At 43.6% G+C, this 12,462-nt stretch overlaps 1 protein-coding gene across 7 annotated transcripts in view; it reads left to right on the top strand.

The window, feature by feature from the left end:
• The first annotated feature begins 3,439 nt into the window (after positions 1-3,439).
• Positions 3,440-12,462, top strand: part of ambra1b (autophagy/beclin-1 regulator 1b) — a 35,346-nt gene continuing 26,323 nt past the window's right edge. For 2 of the 7 annotated variants that reach the window (XM_061894681.1, XM_061894675.1), the window contains exons 1-7: positions 3,440-3,708; positions 5,937-6,177; positions 6,249-6,307; positions 6,396-6,579; positions 10,462-10,634; positions 10,786-10,852; positions 10,935-12,457. In XM_061894681.1, the coding sequence (XP_061750665.1) occupies positions 6,046-6,177; positions 6,249-6,307; positions 6,396-6,579; positions 10,462-10,634; positions 10,786-10,852; positions 10,935-12,457 (2,138 nt within the window). In that variant the 5' untranslated portion in view covers positions 3,440-3,708; positions 5,937-6,045. The remainder of the gene's footprint in view (positions 3,709-5,936; positions 6,178-6,248; positions 6,308-6,395; positions 6,580-10,461; positions 10,635-10,785; positions 10,853-10,934; positions 12,458-12,462) is intronic. The other 5 variants (XM_061894680.1, XM_061894679.1, XM_061894678.1 and 2 more) reach the window with 5 other exon arrangements.

The raw sequence follows: 12,462 nt of genomic DNA, 5'->3' as shown, positions 1-12,462 counted from the left end.
TTAGCGCTGTGTCCATTTCTCCGTCGCGAGTCAGGAAATCCAGCTCGAAGGACCAATATTAAAGAACCATATCGATATTATGATGTTGTTGTTGTACTGGGACTCTTCACCTGTGAGCCTACTCAGGTAAGGGAATAAGGACACCGTTTTACGTTTCAACTTCTTCTTTATATGTAACTTTTTAGCAGCAGCAGCTAAGTGCACTCTCACATACACACTGTTTAACACACTGACTCAAGGACACCGAGAAGTAAACATAGCTGCCCGTTAAACTGCCTGACTCAAACAGACTCAACTTAAAGGTGCATGACTACATTAATAGTTTGTTACGTCAACAATAATATAGCCAATTATATTCAACAATCAACATATTAAATAGGGAACTTTATCTTCTATCTTAATCACTGACAGAGGGAATTTATAACACACGCACACACACAATCACACACACACACATATATATATCCATCCATCCATCCATTTTCTACCGCTTATTCCCTTTTTTGGGGTCACGGGGGGCGCTGGCGCCTATCTCAGCTACAATCGGGCGGAAGGCGGGGTACACCCTGGACAAGTCGCCAACTCATCGCAGGGCCAACACAGATAGACAGACAACATTCACACTCACATTCACACACTAGGGCCAATTTAGAGTTGCATGTCTTTGGAAGTGGGAGGAAGCCGGAGTACCCGGAGGGAACCCACGCATTCACGGGGAGGACATGCAAACTCCACACAGAAAGATCCCGAGCCTTGGATTGAACCCAGGACTGCAGGACCTTCGTATTGTGAGGCAGACGCACTAACCCTTCTGCCACCGTGAAGCCCATATATATATATATATATATATATATATATATATATATATATATATATATATATATATATATATATATATATATATATATATATATATATATATATCCATTTTCTACCGCTTATTCCCTTTTGGGGTCGCAGGGGGCGCTGGCGCCTATCTCAGCTACAATCGGGCGGAAGGCGGGGTACACCCTGGACAAGTCGCCACCTCATCTCAGCCAACATATATATATATATATATATATATATATATATATATATATATATATATATATATATATATATATATATATATATATATATATATATATATATATATATATATATATATATATATATATATATATATATATATATATATATATATATATATATATATATATATATATATATATACATACAATGCACTGCTGCGCTCGTCCTGAGGCTGTTGTGCCACAGTCAGCCAGCAGAGGGCGGCAGGGAGCAAAGAAGAGGACACTTTCACATCCATCCATTTGTTCTGCTTGTCCCTTTTTGGGGTCGCGGGGGGTGCTGGGGCCTATCTCAGCTGCATCTGGGCGGAAGGCGGTGTACACCCTGGACAGGATGCCAACACAGATAGACAGACAACATTCACACTCACATTCACACACTGGGACCAATTTAGTGTTACCAATCAACCTATCCCCAGGTGCATGTCTTTGGAGGTGGGAGGAAGCTGGAGTACCCGGAGGGAACCCACGCAGTCACGGGGAGAACATGAAAACCCCACACAGAAAGATCCCGAGCCCGGGATTGAACTCGATCAGGACCTTCGTATTGTGAGGCACATGCACTAACTGTTCCACTGTGCCGCCCGACACTTACACATGGGTACTCCGGCTTCCTCCCACTTCCAAAGACATGCACCTGGGGATAGGTTGATTGGCAACACTAAATTGGCCCTTGTGTGTGAATGTCAGTGTGAATGTTGTCTGTCTATCTGTGTTGGCCCTGTGATGAGTTGGCAACTTGTCCGGGGTGTATCCTGCCTTCCGCGTGATTGTAGCTGAGATAGGCACCAGCGCCCCCCGCGACCCCAAAGGGAATAAGCGGTAGAAAATGGATGGATGGATGGATGGATATATATATATATATATATATATAAATGATAAATAATGATAAATGGGTTGTACTTGTATAGCGCTTTTCTACATTCAAGGTACTCAAAGCGCTTTGACACTACTTCCACATTTACCCATTTACACACACATTCACACACAGATGGAGGGAGCTGCCATGCAAGGCGCCAACCAGCACCCATCAGGAGCAAGGGTGAAGTGTCTTGCTCAGGACACAACGGACGTGACGAGGTTGGTTCTAGGTGGGATTTGAACCAGTGACCCTCGGTTAGCGCACGGCCACTCTCCCACTGCGCCACGCCGTCCATATATATATATATATATATATATATATATATATATATATATATATATATATATATATATATATATATATATATATATATATATATATATATATATATATATATATATATATATATATATATATATATATATATATATATATATATATATATATATATATATATATATATATATATATATATATATATATATATATATATATATATATATATATATATATATATATATCCATCCATCCATCCATCCATCTATCTTCTTCCGCTAGTCCAAGGTCGGGTCGCGGGGGCAGCAGCCTAAGCAGGGAAGCCCAGACATTCTCTCCCCAGCCACTTCGTCTAGTTCTTCCCGGGGGATCCCGAAGCGTTCCCAGGCCAGCCGGGAGACATAGTCTTCCCAACGTGTCATGGGTCTTCCGCGTGGCCTCCTACCAGTTGGACGGGGCCTAAAAACCTCCCTAGGGAGGCGTTCGGGTGGCATCCTGACCAGATGCCCGAGCCACCTCATCTCGATAATTTGAGCTCCTCCCTGATGGCAGAGCTTCTCACCCTATCTCTAAGGGAGAGCCCTGCCACCCGGCGGAGGAAACTCATTTCGGCCGCTTGTACCTGTGATCTTATCCATTCGGTGATGACCCAAAGCTCATGACCATAAGTGAGAATGGGAAAGTAGATCGACCGGTAAATTGAGAGCTTTGTCTTCCGGCTCAGCTCCTTCTTCACCACAATGGATCGGTACAACGACGCATTACTGAAGACGCCACACCGATCCGCCTGTCGATCTCACGATCCACTCTTCCCCCACTCGTGAACAAGACTCCTAGGTAGTTGAACTCCTCCACTTGGGCAGGGTCTCCTCCCCAAAAAAAAAATATATATATATATATATATATATATATATATATATATATATATATATATATATATATAATTGTAATTATACATATCAGAGGGACTCTCCATCTTTTCTGTGTACTTTTGTACACACCTGCCCTAAATGCATATATTTCTTTTTTTGTTTTGTAGAGTTGTAGTCTGAGTAGTCAATTGAAGATTAATGTAAATCCTCCCACCTTCTGATATTCTCTGCGTAAACCTGTTTCCACAAAAGTTGGTTAGTGCAGAAATTACTTTGGAACTTGAGTCTGAAATGTATTTTTTTTTCTGAATGAGAGTCGGGCTTACGTTGCGTTCGATGAGTAGTACTCGGTGCTCTGTTGGTAGACCTGCGTGCGGCTAGCAGCTAGCTAGCTACGCAGTAGCAATTCGGTGTCGGGCAGCAAGTCTAAACAGTGGACCAATGCCTTAGCTAACTATTCTACTTTGCCTTCCCTCGAAACACGAATGCTGTTCATTCGTGTAGGTGGACGTTGTTCTTCATCAGCAAAATAAATCGCCGATTATAGATTTACATTTTTTTTATGTCCGTTTAGGCCAAAGCTAGCTAAGTGGCTAACATTAGCAGCTCCCAAAGATGAAGAAAGGTAGGCCTCTACTTTAAACATCATCTTCATCATGACTTGTCCAACCTAACCTTGCACTCTTAACAGTGCGCCGCATACTATAACTTGTTTTCATAAAACATACAAATGTTGAAGTCAACTCTAAAGCTAAGTCATGTAAATGCTCAAAAAAAAAAAGACTTGACGGATTGGGGGGGGAGGCGGTCTTTGGAGCGGGTTTCAATCGACGAATGTTTATTATTTCTTCTGGGAGCTAATGTGAGGTTTACATTCCAAATCATATAATGGCTCATTGTGTCATTCTATAAATGTCGGTGTGTGTGTGTGTGTGTGTGTGTCTTTAACCTGTGATGCAGTGCACCACCATTTGATGGAAGTCGATGAATGAAGTCAAATTAGCCAGCAATGCACAGAAAAACCCTACTCTTCAGTACATAGTAAATGACTCTTAATTGGCCATTGAAAGTACTCTCCAGTGTCATCAGCCAATCTTAAAATAGGACTGAATGTTTGCATTGTGCCCTTTTTTCCAGCCTGTCAATTAATTTGACATGGCGGCATAGTTTTTATTTCTTATGTATTTGGTGTAAGACATGCACCTGGGGATAGGTGGATTGGCAACACTAAATTGGCCCTAAAGTGTGAATGTGAGTGTGAATGTTGGCCCTGCGATGAGGTGGCGACTTGTCCAGAGTGTAACCCGCCTTCCGTCCGATTGTAGCTGAGATAGGCGCCAGCGCCCCCCGTGACCCCAAAAGCAAATAAGCATTAGAAAATGGATGGCATTTGAAGACAATATTTTTTCTGAAGGCCTCGTGAGGAGGTTGTCTGTCACATGTGACAAAAAAAAAGTCAAAACAACATGAGCAAGAATTTTGGCAACAGAGGCAAGGAAAAACGCCCTGTTTTTTAGGGCAGGAAGGACACGTCAGTGCAGTGGCTCTCAATTATTTTCTGTTGGGGACAAACTTTTTTTATACACCCTTCTTGAAATGAGAATCTTTTAATATTGTTGTTGCGACTTCCGCCGTGCAGCAAAATAGCATAGACTTTTACGAGATCTGGCAAATTTACGCTTTATCACTTATAAGGGTTTAACATTTTATTCGGTCGTTCCAGAGTAGCTGAAGCGAATATTCCTGGTCCTTCCATTTGAAATCCGTAACGGCTGCTGAACAGCAACACCGTGGAAAGTCTTGAGCTTTCCTTACCCACAGTCTGTCTGTGATGGCACTGACTTCACTCGAGGAAAAGAAAACATTTTTGCCTTGCACAACAACAACTTTATTTTTCTATTTGTAGCAATTAACAACACAACAGTAACATCATCCCTGGTTAGCGTTATACACGCACACTTCTCATTCAACTCCCGCTAAACACTTCCCTGCTTCCCCAGCCCCCTATCAGGTGGCATTTGACACATGCTCCCAAGATATGTCCAAGATATGCGATATGTGGTCTGATTTTGGACCTCCGAAATCAGCCAGTCCTCATCCATTTGTGTCATAGAGGTGAAATTACTACTAAAAATCTTGGACAAGTTGACCTAAGGTCCGTTCCTGCCCATTAGGATGTTTCAAAGTGTAAAATACGATCCGCTTTGAACACAAAGTATTTTATTTTGAAAGTACAGTACAGGTCAAAAGTTTGGACACATCTTCCCATTCAATGTGTTTTCTTTATTTTCATGACTATTTACATTGTAGATTGTTCTGAAGGCATCAAAACGATGAAGCACACCTATGAAGTGAAAACCATTTTTAGGTGACTACCTCATGAAGGTCATCGAGAGAATACCAAGGGTGTGCAAAACAGTAATCAAAGCAAAGTGTGGCTATTTTGAAGAAACTACAATACAAAACATGTTTTCAGTTATTTCATCTTATTTTGTTAAGTACATAACTCCACGTGTTCATTCACAGCTTTGATGCCTTCATGAAAATAAAGAAGACACATTGAATGAGAAGTTGTGGCCAAACTTTTGCCTGGACTGTAAATCAGATAATTTTTTTAGTTTGTGCATGACTGTCCCACACAAGCAAATTTTAGCTAAATTGATTTGCCTTGTTGCGCCGTCTGGCTAATATAAAACCTCTGCGTATATTTTGAGCAGGGATGCGTTACGGCACCAGCATGTTGCCGGCGTGCGCAATGGGTTCGGCGGCGGTGGAAATCGACACATTGACTTGAATGGAAACAAAAAAAAATCCTATATATGTTAAAGTACCTCATTGTGTGTGTGTGTACAGCAGAAAGTGGGCCGGATCAGGACGCTACAGAACATCTTGTTGTGTAACGACACCCTTCCCTCCCCCACCCTTCCAGCTTAGAAGTGGTCAACGACCCTTACCACTGATCATGGCGTCCTCTCCCAGAAACTCGGTGCATATCCTGTCCAGGCGGGAGCGCGGCTGGCAGACGTGCGGCTCGCAGCGCCTCCTCCAGCTGCTCGTGGAGGAGAAAGTGCGCTCGATGAAGTGGCAGAGTCAGGTGAGGATGCCGTTGTCTGCTTTGTCTTGTTGCCCTTCTGCTGTGCTGAGCAACTTTTTGCTTCTGAGCAGAAAGTGGAGCTGCCCGACAGCCCGAGATCCACATTCCTGTTGGCCTTCAGCCCTGACCGGTGAGGACAACGCACACATTTTTTTCTTTTGGATGGTTCCACTATTGCCTTGGGGAATGTTAATGCCGTGTGTTTGTTGCTCCTGAAGGACCCTCATGGCCTCCACGCACGTCAACCACAACATTTACATCACGGAAGTCAAGACCGGAAAGTGCCTCCATTCTCTAGTGGGCCACCGTAGAACTCCCTGGTGCGTGACCTTTCACCCCACCATTCCCGGCTTGGTGGCCTCCGGGTGCCTTGATGGTGAAGTTCGCATCTGGGACTTGCATGTGAGTAGGGGAGGTGGAGACTCAATCTGCTTATGTCTGCCCCCATCTGTGAACAATATCTATGTAAAGCCGTTTTTAAAAAAAAAAGATTTCAAAGCCCATTACAGTGTAACCCGTTTATGTCGACATAACCAAAACTAACCACTGCCTGCAAAATTACTGGTGACTATGGCCAAAGAAAAATCACCATTATAATGGATTTTATTTTTAGATTTATGTATTTTCATATGAAATTTATACTCTTGTCTAACAAAGTTTCTTCGCTAATTTTCTTTTATGCCTCGACTATGATGACATTAGAGCATTTGTACATTTGCCAATCTTTCTTGCGTATTTTTTTCAGTGGGTGCGTTCTGTTACTTTATGTGGTAGAATCCTGGTTATTACTGCTATGCTTTTATTTTTAAGCTTGTGTTGCACTGAACAGGAAGTCACATTGTAGACATTTCAGGGTTTCCCATTAATATAAATAAATGTGGCGCACTGCCATGGTTAATTCATAGCTGCCACAGTTTAAAAGTCTGTTTTTTATTTACGTGAAACCAAATTTAAAGCAATATAATGTATTGCAGCCTCCAGTAAAAATCACAAAAACTCTGATTCTATGTACTTTTATTGCCAATTTCATGATAATAACTGGCCTAATTCCAACAGGTTTACCTCCTGTGCACACACTTTCGTCCTTGTGCTTCCCGGACACACAACAACACTTCCTCATTCCCTGCCAATTCACTTGCAGGCACGGACAATTGCTTTTGGGATCATGGGAAAACTGAACACCAAACAAAACCACACGAACATAAAATATTACCACCAACAATTGGTTACAGTATGGATATATATATATATATATATTTATATATATATTTATATATTGATATATAGCCTATTATTTGCGCACTAATGACCGAAAATCTGGCTGCCAAAAAAAGACTTTGGTCACCGAAAACAGCGCGTCCGAAAAGGGGTTTTGTGATATAGCCATCGCTCTTCAAAATATGCAATTTTTAAAAGAATAGTGGCGGCTTTTAAGGAGAGAAAGTCCAACTGGAGCAGCAGCGCCAAGCAGGTGTCGCTCACTTTGTCAGGTACATTGAGGGACAGGAGTAGAGTCTAAAACAAGAATACAGTCTACAATAACACCAGAAAAAAAGCATACTAGATTTTTTGCTCATTGTTTTTAATAAAGAAAAAATCACAAAAAGTCTCTAAACACGTAGTAAAATTCTCAACAAAGTACATTGTAGTACAATAAGCAGCAACAATTCAAAATAGAACGATATTATATAAAAAAATATGCGGTTATTCTAAATATTAACAGATTTGTTTTAAATGTATGTATACATGTTTTAGTCTTTTTAAAGAAAATATTTTAATCATAGCAAATTTTGCAAATATACGATGTCATGGTGACCACGCCCCTACCGCCACCGTTATTTTGGAAATCTTGGAAAAACCCTGGATTAATGGGAGTTATGTTGTTGTTTCACGCTGCTTAGCAATAATATTGAAGTTAATACGATTTACACATCTCGACATAAACAGGTTTTTCATAGAAATTACCCCTCTGGCTCTTATATTTTATGCCGACTAAAGCGGACGACCATGAATGTCGAGTTTAACTTAAAGGGGAACTGCACTTTTTTGAAGATTTTTGCCTATCGTTCACAATCTGTATGACGATGGATGTATTTTTTTTTAACGCATTGTAAATATTAAATTAATGCGATCAAAAGTTCCCTTACAATGGAGCCTATGATTCCATTAAAGGAACATCCAAACACCTCCATTAAGGTTTAATATACATCATGTGAGTATATATGTAATGTAGTAACAGGCACATTAACAATAAAATTTAATATTTACGTACTTTAATTATTTTAAGCACACGCGGCGCATTAATTTCAAGAACGCATCACGTTTCCCTTTTTTCCAACGACATCACTGATTATAATTCACTGCGACCTTATGAGAGCCAACAAACATTATAAAACATCACTTACTGTTTAACGTCTGCTGTCATTAGGATGCCGACTGGTAGGATGTTCATATATTCCATTTAGACTGCCTAATTGGGACTATACTTATAAACCTGGAAAAGGGGGGTGCAACCAAGCGTCCTCGTCATTTCTGGGTTTAAATTCGCTGCCAAAGTGTACCAACTTGTCGGAATACGTTCTCGTCCTTCTATCCAGGTGAGAGGCATTATTTGTGATGTACAATAAAGTTGACGAGCACGGAAATGAGAAAGCAGCTGATAAGTCAACCATGACAACAGTCACTGTTTCCATGCACTAAATTAGTGTCATTCCTCAACTAGTTCTTTTTTTTGTATTTTCACACTTATGTGTGAATCCCAGGTGTGCATGCACTCTCTGCAAGGATAATATTGGTCGTACGCCACGTGCCTCCCGAACACTGGGAGACGCTATTTCATTGTAGCGCGGTTAAATGAATTCCTTTTCCGGTTGACGGTTGACAAATGACGTCACCCTAGCCATTTGCAAATCCTTACAATTTGTTTTAACTGATGTCCGCTGTAATATTGGCACATAAGAATATTACGTCTCTAATGGCTATGCTGATGTTAAATAGCAGACAGCAGCATGAAATGATCTAAGATTGCGCTACGAACATGACACTACGACCAAGAATGTATCCGTGCAGATGCAGGTTGCAAGCAATGAAAGACCGGCGGAAGAGTTTTTTCGAAGAAATTTTCAGAAGAAATTCACGGAAACAAAACTTTTGAATGTCTTAAAGTTCTTCCAAAAGGATCTATGGATTGATTAATTGAGTTTTAAATCCGAAGGAAACGATTGTTTGTGCCCCGACGGATATCCAGAGTAAGGTTGCTATTGTTCTGGACTATTTTGCCAGTTATGCAGAAAGTGAATCAGTTGGTTTACACAAATGCAGCGTGAAGAGGTTTGTGTATGCGTTATTATTCGCCTTTAGTGTACCTGCTTCATTCTATTTCATCCCATTCCTATTTTGTTCGTAAGTCCAAATTAAGCCGATTTTCTACATTTCCTTAGCTATTTTATTTTTTCCTCCCATCGATTCATTTCAAAATGTTATGTTTTTTAAATTTGTGAAGCAAATAAAAAGTATCCCCTTCATTACAATTGTTGCTGTTTTTAATGAATTGTATATGCTTCCGGGTTTATCCCGTATGTTGAGACTGGCGCATGCGTGATACCAAAGGTGCTGTCCTGCCGCACACCCCCTTGAGAGATCTAGTTTCCAATCACATAATCTGTGTTTCCATGTGCTGTAGGAGGCTTATTTAGATCCAAACTATTTAAGAAGTCGCACTAATTTAGTGTATAGACATGTACTGACTGGCACACAGGCTTGTGATCGCGGCGCCGCTTGAAATAGTTTGACTGGGTTAGCGCTTATAATAACAATATCACTAATACTTGGTTAATATATAGCTCATAAAATATAAATAGAGTATTGTTGGCGCTTTTTAGATGTTTTTTATTGGGTTTATGGGCAGAATAGATGACCTCCAATTGGCTCTGCCATTAGCTGACTTTTATTTACAAGTTAGAATGCTTTAAAAAAAAAAACATCCTTTGTCATGTCTTTCATAATGTTTGTGAAAGATAGGCAAAATTCCCAAAAAAGTGCAGTCGGCTTTAAACAGGTATTTTTTGGCAATCATAAAAACACGGTGGACCGGGATTTGCCCAGTTGGTCTACATAGACAGGTTTTTTTGTGACATAATCAGCACTGGCTTAATCGGGTGCCACTGTGTTACTTTGTATTTGTGCTTATTGTGCTACAGCAAATCCGTATCAAAATCAGCAGTTGGCGGGTAGGCTATTCGCGCGATGTTGATGTGCATATTAAGATTGTGTGTGTGTGCGCAGGGCGGTAGCGAGAGTTGGTACACTGACAGCAACGTGGCCATCGCCTCGCTGGCCTTCCACCCGACTGCTCAGCTTCTCCTCATCGCTACCAACAACGAGCTACACTTCTGGGACTGGAGCCGACCGGAACCGTTTGCTGCCGTCAAGACTGGCAGCGACGCCGAGCGAGTGAGGTGTGTCTGACTGACCTAGCAGCCGTGACTAGCTGTGATTGATACATGTTCACAGCAGGAGCATGGAAACAAAAACATTCTAGTGTTGGAGATGACATGTAAATGATGAAGTCCTTATATTACATGACTAAAGTGTTTGTGTGCCCCTCAGGTTGGTAAGGTTTGATCCGCTAGGTCACAACCTGTTGACGGCCATCGTAAATCCGTCCAATCAGCAGGTTAGCCCTCTTATTGTTTTAATTTGATTCTTAGGGTGGGGGTATGTCCTCTGTTTGTCTCCAACTTTGCAGTGTCTTTCAGAACGAGGACGAAGCCGACGTTCCCATGGACAGTGTGGAGATGCCCCACTTCCGCCAGCGCTCCTTTTTGCCTCAACCGGTTCGCCGCACTCCCATCCTCCACAACTTTCTGCACATACTCTCGTCCCGCTCCCCGGGGACACAGGGTACGGGGGAGCCGCCCCGGCCACTTAGTGACAATGTGGCTCATTCGGAGGACTCCCCTGGCACCCCCTTGGCCCCGTTCCCCAACACGGAGCGTGGGCCGTCCTTCCTCGGCTGCACTCGCTTCCTTGGAATGGTATGCATGTGCAGTCACTGCTCAACCAATCGCGGCCCCTCGCTGATGAGCACTGCCTCCACTGGGGCGTCACCATCCGACCCCTCCCACCCTCCCACTTCTTCGTCTTTTTCGTCGGCTCGCACCGAACCCAGGCAGCCATCAGAACGCCCCTCAGCCTTTACTTCTGTTTACTACAGTGCCGCCACTTCTCTCAACGCTCCGCCTCCTGGTGGCGTGGAGCCAAACTCCACCCCCAGAGCAGGACCAGACTGGACTCATGACTTTTTAAGCTTGAGGGACAGTGGAGTCGGCCCAGGGATGCTACCCCCCAGAACCTCCTCCTCTTCCTCGGTCAGCCTCCTGTCGGTGCTGCGTCGGCAGGATGGCTCCTCCCACTCCCCGGTGTACACCTCTGCTAGCGATGGGAGGGGCTTCCCCCAACAGGGAGACGCAGGTTCTCGAGACGGAGCCAATACCAGCAGTGGTCACCACCCATTCTGGGACGGCGCCCGCAGCAACCCCGCCTCTTTCCGGAACGTGTTGCGATGCAACCTGAGCCGCTACTTCCTGGAGTTTGATCGCATGCACGACCTGGAGCCGCCAATGGGGGGCGGGGTCGGCATGGTTGAGGGAAACCAAGAACAGAGCCAAGAGTTGCTGAACAACAATGTGGACTCAGAACCAGCCAGACCCTCGTCCTCCACCTCCTCATCCTCCCCAACGATCATCCATTACCAGCCTCCTCTCCCTCCTCCTCCCTCTACACCCCACCCTCCGGAGAACAACGCCACTCCCCCCAGCTCTCACGGCCACCTGAACCGCTGCCGGGCTTGTCACAACCTGCTGACCTTTAACCACGACTCTCAGCGTTGGGAGCGCACTAACCAGACCTCCTCCACTTCCTCCTCCAATGTCCAGCCCTCCTCCTCTCCCTCCTCTTCCTCCCTTTCTCCTTCTTCTCCCGCCTGGCAACAAGACCCCGGCAGAAACGCGTTGGATGGCCAAATGCAGGCCATGAGGGGGCCTCTGGAGAGCGGACAGCGCCCTCTACCTGCAGGGGGAGGAGTATCGGCTGTGGCCTTCCCACTAGGCTCGTCCTCTGGTCAGCCCACCGAGCAGACCGTTGGTCTGATGTACAACCAGGATACAGCCCAGTGGGAGAGGGTTTATCGACAGGCTGCTCCAGCCCGACCCCCTGAGCCTCCAGAGGCCTTAAACCAAGAAATGCCTGTGGACCCCCCAGACGAAGACTCCCTCAGGAGGTACC

The sequence above is a fragment of the Nerophis ophidion genome, linkage group LG03 (assembly GCF_033978795.1).
Source record: "Nerophis ophidion isolate RoL-2023_Sa linkage group LG03, RoL_Noph_v1.0, whole genome shotgun sequence".
Taxonomy (NCBI): domain Eukaryota; kingdom Metazoa; phylum Chordata; class Actinopteri; order Syngnathiformes; family Syngnathidae; genus Nerophis; species Nerophis ophidion.
The sequence above is the reverse complement of the archived record's forward strand: the minus strand, read 5'-3'. Positions and strand labels throughout refer to the sequence as shown.